Below are 15748 nucleotides of genomic sequence, written 5' to 3' on the forward strand. Positions count from 1 at the left end.
AGAACACTGAATTGTAAAAGTGTTTCAATGGTTCTACAAACAAAATGCCATGAAACCAGAAGGGGAATTTTTAATCTCCCTTGGCACAGATTCAGAAGGGTAGCAAGTAAAAGTGTCAACACAGATGGCAATCATGGACAATATAGCTGGTTAATTGCTAATATTTCTGGATCCGATTGTGTAACTTTTTTTTGCATCAACGTTTTGGATCACACACTGATCCATCATCAAGATGAGTAAAAACATAGCATATGGAGTAAGTGAAACAATTGATTTCATGGATTGTGGAAATCTACTTATTGATATATCTGGTTGCTAGATGCCAAATGTAAGCAAATTTGACCAGCAATTAAATAACAGATTATAGGAAATGATAATCACATAATTCTAAAGCATTAATACATGCCTGAAAATTTGGTGACTGAATCTCGGAGCTTGAAAGTAATATTTTACAGTAAACTGCATTCTAACAAATGGAGTTTACAATCCAAGACATGAAGCCATTGTGCTTATGACATGAATATAAACTTGAGGTTGTCCCGTGTACACACCATCTTTCACAAAGAAATGGATTGAGAAACATAGTTTCAAATTATCCTGGCCCTACTTTCGGAATGTCATAATGCTCACTAAGATTGGCTAAATATTGGTTAAAATCTTCAATTCGGTCTCTGTGCGATTTGTTTGCAAGCCTTGCCAGCCTTCTGACATCCAGTTTATCTCTTTGTTCATCATATCGCTTTTCAGCTGGAGTGCGGTGATCCTCATAAACCGATTGCTGCGCTTCACCACCTCCATTTTCAGCTTCTCCAGTCATCTGGGGATCAGATACTGCATCCTCTGAACCTCCTAAAGACTTATCTATCTTCAGTGCTGACAAATCACGTGTGTATTCATTCTTCTGCTTCTTCTTTTTCTTGACGCCCCCTGCTTTCACATCCAGAGCTTTGCCTTTCAGCTTAAGTTTTCCCCCTACCACATTTCCATATGAAGACATCCTCTGCCAACACAAAAATAGCCCAAGTCAAGCTATAATTCTCTTTAACAAAGCCAATATTTACAAATATAAAACATGAGATGGTATTAAAAATTCCAAAATCAGCACCATCAGAAAACTAACTTGCCTACCGGTGATTCACAAACCATCTATATCAGCACCAAGAAGACAATAAAGGAAATAGTCATAAGGAGCTTCAAGAATTGAAGTTTTAAAAAATGAAAATTGTATGGAAGCAATAAGTGATAAGCCCCATCCTAGCACTTGTTACAAAGTAATTGGTAAAATACTTGCTTGTTATTAACAGAGACTGAGAGGTCAATATATACAAAAGAATAAAGCGATTTTTCCTTAGGAAACAATCATAAAGAATAGAAATATTCTATTCTAGCTAAAAGAAAGCTAAAGAAAGCTAATAGATAACTACAGCTAACTAAATATTAGAAACATTTTAATGTTTACAATAGATTACAAACAGATAACAATTAACTAATAATAGAAGCTTATCTATTATCGTAATACCCTCCCTTAATGTTTTATCTATCCACAACACCAAGTTGTCCTTTGAATTTGACAAACTTATCAGGACCAAAAGGCTTGGTGAGAATGTTTGCAGTCTGCTCTATGGTAGGAACATACTGCAAGTCTATTGTCTCATCTTCAACCAGTTGTCATATATAGTGACAGTGAACATCCACATGCTTGGTTCGTTCATGGAAGACTGGATTTCGTGCTAACTTGATAACGCCTTCGTTATCAACAAACAAAGTGGTCAATCCTAGTGGTGACATCTGCATATCCCCAAGCATCCGACGAAGCCAAACAGCTTCTCAACCTGCATTGATTGTCCCTTTCTATTCAGCCTCTGTAGAGGAGAGAGAAATTGCCTATTGCTTCTTACTAGTCCATGTGATGACACCTAATCCCGCACTAAACACATATCTATAAGTTGACTTTTTATCGTCAAAAGAGCCTGCCCAATCTTAATCTGTGAACCCACTAAGTCAAGGATTAGAACTTCGAGAGTAAAGAAGTTCATATTCTGAAGTGCCCTTCACATAACGAAACACACTCTGCTGCCATCCAATTATCAGCCTTGGAAGCTGTCATAAAGCGTGAGATGTAATTGACTATAAAGCTAATATCAGGCCTAGTAGCAGAGAGGTAGATGAGGTTGCCTACTAGTTGCCTATATGTAGTATCATCAACAGGAGGAGAATTAGACTTGACTGATAACTTGAGACCTTTCTCCATAGGTGTAGATGAAGGCTTGCAATCATGCATACAAAATTTGTCTAATAGAGCCCTGGCATATTTGGATTGAGAGATGAATATAGCAAAAGATTGTTGCCAAACCTCAACACCTAGGCAATAGTGCATGAGCCCAATGTCAATCATATCAAAAGACTGGCATAAATTATGTTTAGTTCCCTAAATCAAAGCTGTCGACCTGCCAGTGATGATCAAATCATCCACATAAATAACCAAAAGGATGGTGTCATTGTCAGTAGTCTTGATGTACAAATTTGAGTCTGAAGAACTCCTCTGAAAGCCTTGATCACTGAGGTGCTTATCAATTTCTATGTACCATGCCCTAGGGGCTTGCTTCAAGCCATAGAGGGCTTTCAACAATTTGAGAATATTAACTGTATATAGTATGTTATATAGAATTTATAGTTGGTGTCTTCATAAATATGGTTACCAGCTTATTATGTAAATTATGGTTACCAGCTTATTGTAGAATTATGGTTACCAGCTTATTATGGAAAATTATGGAAAATATGGTTACCCTGCTTATTATGGAAAATATGGTTCCCCTGCTTATTATGGAAAATATGGTTCCCCTGCTTATTATGGAAAATATGAGAAATGAAATATGATTTTAATTTTATGGGACCTACTATTCAGTCTATCGGCCATTGATGGTAATAAAATCAAGAGTTTGGGGTACCCGATGAGATTTTTGGAATTATGGTTACCAGCTTATTATGGTGACCTTATTAGTATGTTATATATAATTTTACCTGATTAGTATGTTATATATAATTTATAGTCGGTGTCTTCAATAATCTGTAGGGTAGGTGGATGGTAGGGTAGGTAGGCCGGAGGTGGATGGTAGGTTTATGTTTAGGCTAGTAGATGGTCGGGTAACCTATGGAAAATTATGAAAAAATTCTGGTTACCCAATTGAAGAAATATTATGGCTTACACAATATAAGACAAAAAAATGAAAAAAAATGAAAAAAAAAAAAACACCTGCCCTAGAACGAGCGTAAAGAGTCCGCCGAAAGTGCCCTAAATTATAATGTCTGATACAACCTATAATGGTGAGAGATGGCTATTAGTTGTTGGTATGGTCATTTTTGCCCTAAAGTATAGAGAAAACAATGTGGTGTTTTTTTTGAGACGATGCCCACAGTGGCCTCATTTTGCCTCACCGATTGGCTCGCCGAAAAGGGTTGATGGATCCGACATTGGCCTATGAAGATGGGATTGTAAGGTACCGTGACATGAAAAATGCCAAAACAACTCTAAAGACAGGGGAGTGTCAAAAAAAGAGCGTTTTTTTGATCAAAAATAGTGTCAAAAAGTGGATATTTTGTTGAGAAAAAGGTGGGCATTTTTTGATCGTGGGAGGCCTCCAGTGTGCTGATTGAATTTTGGGTGGTGGTGAGACTTTTCATGGGTCAAATATCCCTAGAATAGGTTCGTGAAAATAAGGTGAGTTGGGTAGGGGACAATAGTGATTTGGGGGGATTTTGATGGTCTTTACCAACAACCTTGAAACCAGGAGGCTGTGTCATGTAGACATCTTCATGAAGATCACCATTCAAGAAAGCACTTTTCATGTCCGTCTGATGGACCTTCTAGCCAAACTATGATCCCATGGCTAGGACTAATCTGATTGTGCTCATCTTTGCAGTAGGACCAAAGGTCTCCTCATAATCAATCCTCTGATGCTGAGAAAAGCCCTTCGCAACTAAACGAGCTTGTACTTATCCAAAGTACCATCAGATTTGTATTTGATTTTGTAAACCCATTTGCAACCAATGGGTTTCTTCCCTGGTGGAAGATCAAAAAGGACCCAAGTGTTATTCTTCAGCAAACTCTGGTGTTCAAATGTCATGGCATGTTCCCACTCTGGAATTATTTTAGACTCAAAACACGTTTGAGGTTCAAACACACTAAGAATGTTGGCTATGAGAGCAAAGTTAACAAACTCTATAGGTTTTCTCTTTTTTATAAGCAATTCTCCCATCAATAAGCTCATCATCACGAAGATCAGCAAGTGTCTTAGCCCACCACTTAGGCCGGAGAGGAGAACGACAAACATTAGTATCAGGAGATGCTTTATGATCAGGGTCCTCATCTAAAGTGAAGCATCTACAAATCTAGGTGATCCTGCAGGAGAAGTTGGAGGTGTCTGTAAATGGATCACTAGTATAACTAGAGCTACTAGAGCCCTCCCATCAAGTGGACCTAATGGAAGTCTAACTCCAAAATCATGAGCCTTCATAGGCTAGTCTACTAGACCAAGAACAGGAGAAACAAGCATGAATGGTTCTTGCTACTCATCAAAGACTACATCACGACTGTACAGGAGATGAGATGTCTAAGTGTCAATCAAGTGGTAGGCTTTGTGAAGACCACTATATCCAGCAAGCATAAGTTTCTGAGTCTTGGCATCCAGCTTGGTGCGTGACGCATTAAAGATCCAAACAAAAGCAAGGGAGTCAAAAAACCTTCAAGTGATTGATTATGGGCTTACGACCTGACCAGACCTCTTCCGGAGTCTTACCTTTGACCACCACTATGGGTAACCAATTAAAAAAATAAACTGCGGTGTTGACTGCTTCTGCCCAAAAGTTCTTCGGAACATGTCTGTGTTCGAGCATGGATCAAGCCATCTCAGTGATTGTTCTATTCCGACGTTCAACTACATTGTTCTATTGTGGTGTGTGGGGTTAACTGGTGTTTGATGCCAGGAGTATCCAAGAAGTTAGAGAATTCATTAGAACAAACTTCCCCCCATTGTCTAATCTAAGAGTAATTATAGATTTCCCAAACTCTTTTTCAACTAAAGGTTTAAACTTCTGAAATATAGGAAATGCATCTAATTTCTTTTCAAGAAAATACACCCACATTTTTCTACTGAAATCATCAACAAACAACAAAAAATACCTGGACCCAAGAACAGAAGGAGTGGTCATAGGGCTACAGATATCAACATGAACAAGCTGAAGTACCTGAGAAGTTCGCCATGAATCGCCACTAGTGAAAGGTGTGCAATGTTGCTTCCCAACCCGGCATGCATCACAAACTCCAAGTTGTTGAGTCTGAATCTCTGGCAAACCGAGGACAAGCTCTTCCCGAGCAAGCTGAGAGAGATAATGCACATTTAAGCACCCATACCGTTGATGCCAAAGTGTGCCACAAAAGACCGTTGAGCAGCCAAAGCTAAGTCCTGAGAATCACCTGAATTGGTAAGTCAGAAAAGACAATAATCCTCAAGAATCACTGCAACAATTGACTGAGTTGTCCTATCAGTGATGGTACATCGATGTGAACTAAAGGTGACATCCAACTAAGGAGAATGTCCTAGTAACAGACTGACTGAGAGTAGATTTAGTTCCATCCCTATAACATAGTACACATCGAGGAAAATGAGATTCCTCCCAGCAGACTGAATCTGAATGTTGTCTTTACTGACAACGGTGTACTCTTCTCTGCCATCAAAAATAACAAAATCTGAGTAAGGCCTGTAGTCAATGAACCAGTCTGTGCGGTGGGTGAAATGACAAGACACACCTGAATCAATATACAAGGCAGACGACTTCACGTGATCTGCAGGTCTTTTAGGCATGAAGGCGTAAAAGGCAAATTTTGTTTGCTTAGTGTGCTCGGCACTGTTAGCGTTGGGTTGCAAACCTGATTGCTCAGATTGGGCAGCTAAGCGTTTCCAACATTCAACCTTCATGTGACCAAACTTATGATAGTAGTTGCATTGCATGTTCTTTCAGTAGCCTTCTGAAGCTGGAGCAGAGGACTTTTGTTGAGAAGACTGTTGAGACTTGCCTTTATCCTTCTAAAAGGATTTAGAAGCAAAGGCTTGCTCTGTGGAAGTGGAGTTGGAACTGTAACTGAACTGTTGTTTCCACCGATCTTGCTGAAGCAAAAGTGTGCAGAGATCCGTGAACTTCAAATCAACACCAGAAGACATAATGTTGAAAGTCTTGATAAAATGCTCATAGGACTTCGATAAACTTCGGAGCGTGATAACCACAATGTCCCCTTCCTCCATCTTGCGACCAATGACAAGCAACTGATCACAAATTTCCTAATTCCTATTCAGGTGAGACTGGAGCAATGTTCACTCATCCATGATAATTCAAGAAGAAAGTTATGCTTTTGTCAAAAGTCTCATGAAGATTTTTGAAATGTGTCCATTTCTCGGCAGGAGTCTTGTCGGATGGAATCTGAGAGAGCTGATCATTAGTTACAGATAATTTGAGGAGCATCACCACCTCCTAATTATTCAAATCGCATGTATCCTAATCAGCACCAGGGGCAATCGAGCGTTGTGTAACACCCAGAACAATCTGATCGGTATTCTGATATTCACAAACTGCTATTATCCGCTACTTCCAAGTGCCATAATTCCAACCATTGAATTTGGAATTGCTCTCGAACAAAATATTAGTCAATGATGCCATAGCATGTTTTTCAATGAAAAAGCGTAAAAATCTGTAAAGGCACATTCTTTGAGGCAACAAAAATGGAAGACCCAAAAAATTTGAAAGGTGATCCAGAAGAGAGCTCAAAAAATCCAGAAAGAATATGTTGTTGGTTTCTGGATCTGCTGGCTCGGAAATCGAGGCACAAAAAATGAGGCACCCAAAAAAATAGGACGATGACCTAGTTGAGCTCTTGAAAAACCCATCAAGAACCTATGATCAGAAAAAATTTGGAGCCCAAGAATTAGGGTTTCCAACAGAACAATTTTGGGCTGAAAAAAGTTTAAAATCAATGGCGAATCTGCAGCAAAAAACATAGTCTCTAGGCGCGAATTGTTACTGAGGGTTTTAAGAAACCCTTGGCATTGCTCCCAGCCCTAGATGTGCAGAAAAAATGGACGAAAATGCCCAAAAAACAGCCACATTTTTTTAAAAACAGCCAGAAAAAAACATGAATATTGATCGTCAATATTCTCAAATAAGCCCTAGTTTGAAGCAAATATTTCAAAAAAATAATTTCAAAAATAGGGTTCAATAATTTCAATAAAGAAATTATGATTTTCGAAAAAAATTAAGTGGCTCCGATACCATATTACAAAGTAATTGGTAAATAATATTATGAAGTAATTGGTAAAATACTTTCTTGTTATTAACAAAGACCATGAGGTCAATATTTACAAAAGAAACAAGCAATGGTTCCTTAGGAAACGATCGTAAAGAATAGAAATATTCTATTGTGGCTAAAAGAAAGCTAAAGAAAGTTAACAGATAACTGCAGCTAACTAAAATATTAGAAACATTCTAATATTTACAATAGATTACAAACAGATAACCATTAACTAATAATAGAAGCTTATATATTATTGTAATAGCATTAAGCATAATTCAAATAAAATTGTCTGAAATAAGAGCTTCCCAAACAAATACTTAAGAAAAAAGGAAGCAAATAAGGGCAATTTGCGTCCATCCATACTAAGTTACTAAAATGTTCTCAGTTGCAGCAGAATTATGAAGCGAAGAATTTTGTTAGGACAGTTTAAGAATACAAACAGCAGTTAGATCCAGATACTTTCTGCTCGTCGGCTTTGAGGGGTGTGCAAGTGCACCACAAAGAGTGAAGAAGCAAAGGAAGGAGCATCAGATCCATTCATATTGTATAATAAATATTTTTAAAATGGAGTTCAACAAATGAGAAACCATCGAAAATATACATGAACAGAACTTGACTGAAATCTAATGCAAAAAGCACCAGAAAATTTGAAATGGAAACTTCAATTTGCCAATTTCAGCACAAGCAGTAGGTAAACAGACCTACAATACTCTCACAGCTTACTAGCTGATGCTCTGCATCATGTGCTGAGGCAGATTCTTGTTGTTCAAAATCTCAATCACATGTGCAGATGCATAAAAAATTATGGTCTACAGACTATGCAGAGAGACAATTTTGGATTTTTTATCTCAAAGGCCTGATCTAAAGCTAAGTGATGTTGCCACAAGAAGCACCTTCCCTCAGCTGGTACGGTATATCAGAAACCAATACGGCAAAAAAAACAGACTACAAAACCGTACCAACCTGTTTGAAAAAAGAGGAAAGATTTGCCATGCCCATTATTAGGATACAGCTAAAAATTAAAAAGGATCAATTTCAAAAACACTGCAGTTAAGTTAACAGTAACAGATTTCCAAATCCATTTGCAAAGTGCTAAGTTTTCTGGATTCGATTGTGTTTGTTTATTTCATCAACGTTTCGGATCACACTACATGATCCATCATCAGGATAAAAAAGTGCAGTTAAGTGTCAAAAAAATATATATAAATTTCTAAATATATGAAACAGAAACTGCATTTCTGTGGTTAAAACCCTTATAAATAAAAGTCTTTCAGAGAGAAGCGATTTTTTTGCAATTTGTGCTTCTGTTCGTTGGGATTTCTGGAGCATTCCATCTGCAACTACACTGCCAGTTATGGTGTTCTCATTGGGACACGTTTTCCTTCCACATTTTTTTTCTTTTTATAGATATTTTGCTTCTTAATCACATCTTTGTTGAATTGTAAATTCAGTTTTGTGATGTATATCTAAAATGATTTTTGTAATGTATTTTAAACTGAAGCTGTTTAAACTACTTTTTCTCTACTTACGAATACATGAGTTATCAAATGCATGTTATATGTTAATTGGCAGCCTATAGTACAGAGGGTCTGCTCTTTGTACCGTGGCAAATTTAGCATGTTGATGTAGTTTAGCTATGTCCTAGAGGATCTCGTGTTTCGAACCTTGTCCTGACAATGGTCTTGAGTTTTGCTTGGTTTGGCAAGGTTAGAAGACACATGCCTTCTTTATCCTTAATTTATCTTAGAGATTTCATCCTGATAATTCTTCACATGTTTGGATATGAAAAATAAAAGAATTTAAGGTATGTTTTTAGTTTTATTTTATTTGATGTCATTTCTCATTAGGACAGCTTTTGCTTCCACATTATTTTTCTGTGTAGATGTTTCGCTTCTTTATCACACCTCGGTAATTTCAGTTTTGCGATGTATTTTCAACTGATGTTTCTTTGTTTCTAAAAAAATCTATGTGATGTCTATTGAACTGAAGCTTTTTGATCTACATTTTTCTCTACTTATAAATTTATGAGTTATCACATGCATTTTGTATGTTGATTGGCGGCCTATAGTACAGAGGATCTGCTATTTGTACCCTGGATTTCAACAGTTTACTTAGTAATAGTATACTGGTAAATTAGGCATATAGTTTGGCTATGCTCTAGAGGGTCTGGAATTTGAAACATAATCCTCAAAATGGTCCTGTGTTTTGCTCTGTTTGATGAGGTAAGAAGACACAAGTCTTATTTATCCTTATGTTACAGGGATTTGTCTTAGGGACTACTGCAGTTTCTCAATGATCCATGTAGTTTTTGTCCAACACATTATGTTCTGTTTTCTTGCAGAAGTGGTGTTAAGTTATGGACGAAATGAAGAATAGGAAATCATAATAAACAAGTAAAGGCTCCTAACAAAAATAAATATCACGATAGAGCTCCACTTGCTTAAAATGGAGAAACTGTTCCAACAGACAGCAACTCTGTTGCTCATCTGAACAATGATCAAAAGTTATCCAACTTGCAGGGCCATATAATCTTCTCAATAAGATATTGCAACTTTAGAGAAGAAAGTTCCTATCAAAGAAGGAAAAAGAAGGCCAAGATGCTCTGTTTGAATCTAAGAAAAGGCTGAAGGAAAAATTACAAAGAAAGAAGATGAACAAAGTGAGGTAATTGAAGAAAAGAATAGATTGGAATCTTCTGTTATGAACTTGAGAGAACAATCAGAAGTACCTTGCAGATCATTCAAAGATGAGAATTGAGTTTTTAAACTTTTTATCAAAGTTCAGAGAGCAAGCACAGATTTGGCTTGATGCAAAAGTTGCTGAGTTTGAAAAACAAGTGCAAGAGCGATTGAAAGAGAGGAGTTTGAATGAGAGATTATAAACAGGCAAAACGAATCACAAGCTGCAATATCTAAATTGAGGGACTATGTTAAGGTGCTAAAGAAGGACATTGCAAAAAAAGAAGACAAATGCCAATCAATGTATTGACAAAAAAAGAACCTGGAAGCTAATATTTTGCACTTGAAGGGACAAATGCAGGCAATTTCTGAAGAGCCGGAGGGGCAGCTCAGTTATCTTGGGAATCTGTAAAGAGCAAGCTTGTACCACAAGTTGCAACAAAAGTAAAAGGACATCAAGAAGATGGGTAGAAGTCATGAATTGTTGCAGAAGGCATGGGAAACTGAGAAAGAGAGATTGTTGTCTGCATTGTACAAATCTGAGGAAGAGGCTGCAGACATTTTGAAAAAAAGTGAAGCAAATATCTGTTGATTGAACTATAAACTAAGTCACGGGATTCGCTGAATTTCATCCTTTTGATTCAAATTTCAGCGAATTTTAACTCTATCCGAATGTCATCCAAATTTTATGAATTTTAATATAATATTATTTAATTTTAAACTGATATTGAGTTATTTAGTTAAACTATTTAACAATGTTAAACTATTTTAACAATTTTGTGGCTATATTAGTAATATTTAAAAATATATATAACTAAAATTTAGTGTTGAATTTTATTTTCGAACTTTTACCCTTGCCAGATTTCATTCGAATTTTATGATCGACGAACTCGAATTTGAATTCGAACCTTGTGACTTAGACTATAAATATGAAAAAATGAGCATTGATTATGATTCATTAAAGGTTCAAATGATGGATTATATTGACATGCCTTCTTCTATCAAAGATGAGAGGCAGTCACAAGAAGCTTTGTCAGCAAAGTAGTTGGAAGATTTGATTATAAACGACAAAACGTCGAAAACAAATAACCAAAGAACTTCAACATATGATCAGTGAAGGTAGCGAACAATACTCAGAGTTGAATCATCAATTTCAAGTTTCTGAAAAGTCGCTCAAACAACGGCTACAAATGGATACAGAGTACATAAGGTCTTTACTTGAAATCCAAATTGGAAGGGGGGAAAAACTGATCATTGAAAACACTCAATTTTACTATGAGATTAAAGAGTTGAGAAAGAGTCTAGAAGAGAAGCTAGGCTTTTCAACTTCCAGTTTTTGCAGAGGCCATGGCCCATGAATTATGTGATTTGTGATATCAGCTTTCAAGACTTGATGAAGATAAAAAGTGCCTCGAGGAGAAAAACAGCTCTTTGGTTGCTCAAGTGGACTTATTCTCAGTTCAGGAGGAAAGAATCAAGATGGCATAGAGGAGTTAGAAAGCTCTTTGGATAATTTCAATAATGATATCAAAAGCAGAGATATTAGGGACCAAAATTTGTTCCCAGGTCAGCAACATTCAAGGCCAGCTGAGAAGAAAAAACAAAGGAAGTTGCATCATGTATGGTCTACTTGGGTAGCCTCAACGGGTATGCTGTAGCTACATTTGCTGCTTATCTCAAGTTTTTCAAGCAGAATTCATTGTGGCATTACACTTCTGCATGCTGTTTTGTGTATACTCACCTTCTGTTTTATGTAGCTACAGCCATCAGACCAGCTAAGGCTACCCAAGCAGACCATACATGATGCGGCTTCCTTTGTTTATTCTTCTCAGTTGTCCCCGAATGTTGCTGCCTTGGTCCCCCCTAGTATCTCTGTTTTTGATATCATTGTTGAAATTACCCAAAGAGCTTTCTAACTCCTCTATTCCCTCGTGATTCTTTCCTCCTGAGCCGAGAATAAGTTGTGCGACTTGATCAACAACAGAGTTGTTTAAAAAGCTTCAGTTCATAATGCATTACCGGAATCTTTTTAGAAATTCATCGTGAAACTGAATATACAATTTTATAGAGATGTGATTAAGAAGCAAAAGATCTATAAAATAAAAATAAAAATAATATGGAAGGAAAACGGGTCCCAATAATGCCCAGATGATGAAGATCTCACAGATGGAAATCAATCGCCTCCAAAACTGGTAAAGAAAGAACAGATGGAATGCCCGAGAAATCACAACGAACAGAAGAAACACAAATCGCAAATGAAATCCCGCATCTCTCAAAATCGCTGAAAGAATTTTGAATGTCAAACAAAGGCATTCCTGAATGTTATTTATAAGGGTTTTAACCACCAAAAATCAATTACCCTTTCATATATTTAGACATTTTTTATTTATTTTTTGCATTTAACTGCAGTTTTTTTAAACGGATGTTTTAGTTTTATTTTTTAGCCTATCCTAAGAATCCCGCCCAGCAAATCTTTCCTTTTTTCCCAGAAATGGAATGGTACGCTTTCTACTCCGTTTTTTAGCCGCACTGTGAAGAGAGGCCAAAATCTACAAAACATTCAAAACAAGAATTTTATCATACCTAATTATTTACAAAACCTTAATTTCGGCTCCATAAATCCCTTTTCCTATTTCAAAAGATATCAACAAGAAGGGCTTCACGTTAATCCTGACTGTAGAGAGATATAGAAAGTGAGAGTGAGAGAGAGAACTTTAACAGAAGATCGAACAGCGGAACTAATCCGATAACAAAGGAATAAAAGTAAAAAGCAACCAATTTCAAACAGATTAAAGTCTAAATCAAGGAATGAAGGAAAAATAAATACCTCGAAGATCTGGGTTTTCAATATAAGAACTTCCAGCAAATCGATTACCAACACAGACAGTCAAACATTATAAACGCACCTTGCACCATTACATTGGATTACAGATCTTCTCGAAGGAATGTTAAATTCCGCTTTTGGAAATTGAGTTAATGAGTTTAATTTGAAGTTCGTCTTAATTTGACATTTGATCCCGACCAAATGGCCAATTGGGGTCAATTCTTCCCACTCACATATGCTCTTGACAATTGGGCTATAAGATACAGGCAAGGGGAGCATAAAATGTAAATGATTTTCTAGCTGATTTAGATTTGGAAAAATCATCAATATTTGTAATTAGTTATTTAGTATATTTTTCGCATTTTATTTTAGTGAAATTTTGTTTAAAATAATTATTAATAGTTATTTTAAAAACATTATATCAAACAATATTTTAAAGTTTTGTTTGAAGAAAATAACCACTTTACTATAATTAGGAGTTGCACATTTTATAGGAGTTTTGATTTTCAAGGAAGTGACATATTTTGTAAAATTAAAAATAGATTATTTGTGGCATGCACGAGGAGGTAAAATTATTATCTTTAACAAGTCCATTCATAAAAAATTCAGGTTGTTAAAAATATGTGATTCTTTAAAACAAGCAAAATTGTTGAAGATTAAAGTGTGTAATGAATTCATTATAAGAAAAATCAAGGTTGAATTTGTGCTACCACAAAATTAATCTCATTGGAAAGAATCATAAATGTTATTTTTCATTGGTTTTATAATTTTTTGAACCCACTCAAATATATCCACTCTTACTTTTGAAAAAAAGATTCAATTTAATTCTTAACAACAATATTTTTAGTCGCTAGGACCTAACATTATTTTATTGGGTGAGACAGGGACTGTGGCTCCTCCTCAAGACACCAAAACCACTGCAATAAATAAAGATGTCACGGAGTTTAGAGAAACACAAGTTATACTTTAAAATAGCACACCACAAAAAGAGAGAGACAACCACATCAAACCCAACCAAAGGAAAAGAGAAAAGAAACAATAGTAACCGGGCAAGCAACTAATATCCCAAAACAACCACATGTCTTGATATTAATTAATTAGTTCCATTGGTGAATAATAATGTACGAATCATTTTCAAAGATATTATAACATATATGAATGCATCACTTTGAAGATGACTAATTATTACAAATATGCATACTTATACGGTTAGGAAAACACAAACAATGTCTTGTACATCATAGAAGCTTACATTGTATTACGCATGTTGGAAAAATGACAACAAAGCTCATCGCTTGGATGTGGTCAGGTTAAAAATGGTACAATCCATGAGAGTACAATGCAAAGTTTTCACACAAATCAAATTTAGAATGGTTACATAGGGTCCTCAACTATAGTAATGACTTTTGTAAAGACATGACTTCCAACACTAATGACATATCAACAAAATTGGTAAAAATAAAGGGAGTCAACCAAAAAGTCAAAGGTTGAATGTACAAGTTGACAAGATATAAATAGATTCACTATAATATATAGGACTAACAAAAGTAAATTATGACTATAATTGTCAAAAAGATAAAGCATACCTTTGTGACCAAAAAGAATGGAATGTCGACCATCTATCAAAGGTCCTAACAGAATCGCAAAATATATGTTAGATGGACTCAATATAAAAGTTCCAACCAACTTGCCTAAATAACAAGAAAACAAGATATTTTCCAACTGTCAAAAAGATAAAGATTAGACCAAATATGAACATCCATATCAATGACAAAAGTAAACGACCAAATTACCAATATCACCATGTTGGATACAAAGGAACATATAGCACTTAAGGAAAAGTATTTCTTGAAGGAAGCTTCAAATATTTGTTCACAAAAGTCATCTAGGGTGCAAATATTGTGGGAGTGTGTTTTCACCCTACCAAAAAGCAATAATGCTTCCCCGAGATCCTTCCTGACATGAAAGATACCCAACCTAGCTAGATGTAGTTTAAACAAATAAAACCAACTCAAGTAATGTAATTTTTGCAATAGAACATGTCCCTTCCAATCAATAAATAAAATAGATCACATAATAATAGTCAAACTCTTCAAAGCATTTCATAACATAGATCTCATTTTAATAAGTATTCCAAATACAAGTACATCATAAGTCCATCTCATAAGATATAGGGTGTACACAAGATGCGTGTTAAGGAAACAGAGTAACAACTTTACTATCCAACAATGTTCCACAAAATCTAATCTCTATCTAAACATGTGCAAACAATATTATGATCAATTCCTTGGATTGGATAGTGCAAGTTTCATTCATGCATGTCATAAATTTCTTTCATAACTCGCAAGAAGTATCTTCTATTATTACCAACGTCCAATAAATTGTTATAATGAACCATCCTTGTTACTACTCTTTTCCTATATTTCATGTTGTTGTAACCATTTTCTTTTACAAGTATATAGTGTTACAAGCTAGAGTGGTTGTTGTACCAAAAGATCGACCTATCAATGTCTGATACAACTACTAGAATTATGGAACACAGGAGGTGGTTAAGCCATGTCATAAATCTTGAAGGGGAATGTTGGAGGTTAGTCCAACAATCCCCTCCTCAATGTTACCTAAGGAGATTTGAACCTATGACCAGGCTCTGATACCACTTGTTACAAGCTAGAGTTGTCGTTGCACCAAAAGATCGACCTATCTATGCCTAATACAACCACTAGACTTATAGAACACAGGAGACGGTTAAGCCATGTCACAAATCTTGAAGGGGAATGTTGGAGGCTAGTTCAACATAGAGATCTCATATATCCATCAACATGCAAGTGAAATTATTTGGTCAAAGAGTTTATAAATAGTTGTCACACTCAAATTTAGATATATCATTTAATTTGACCATGAAAA

General features: G+C 35.8%; 1 protein-coding gene across 1 annotated transcript; it reads right to left on the bottom strand.

The window, feature by feature from the left end:
* Positions 1-337: 337 nt before the first annotated feature.
* Positions 338-13133, bottom strand: LOC149541632 (7-dehydrocholesterol reductase-like protein). Its single transcript, XM_089796810.1, has 2 exons — positions 12848-13133; positions 338-1000 (listed from the first exon to the last, which is right to left on the bottom strand). Exon 2 carries the CDS (start codon positions 995-997, stop codon positions 593-595), a length of 405 nt encoding a protein of 134 aa, XP_089652936.1. The 5' UTR covers positions 998-1000; positions 12848-13133; the 3' UTR covers positions 338-592.
* Positions 13134-15748: the final 2615 nt, after the last annotated feature.

This window comes from Cupressus sempervirens, chromosome 8 (genome assembly GCF_028749045.1).
Source record: "Cupressus sempervirens isolate cs-2001-9-10 chromosome 8, ASM2874904v1, whole genome shotgun sequence".
NCBI classification, from domain to species: domain Eukaryota; kingdom Viridiplantae; phylum Streptophyta; class Pinopsida; order Cupressales; family Cupressaceae; genus Cupressus; species Cupressus sempervirens.

Coding starts and splice junctions, on each gene's coding strand:
- LOC149541632 (XM_089796810.1), bottom strand. CDS start 997: ATGTCTTCATATGGAAATGTGGTAGGGGGAAAACTTAAGCTGAAAGGC.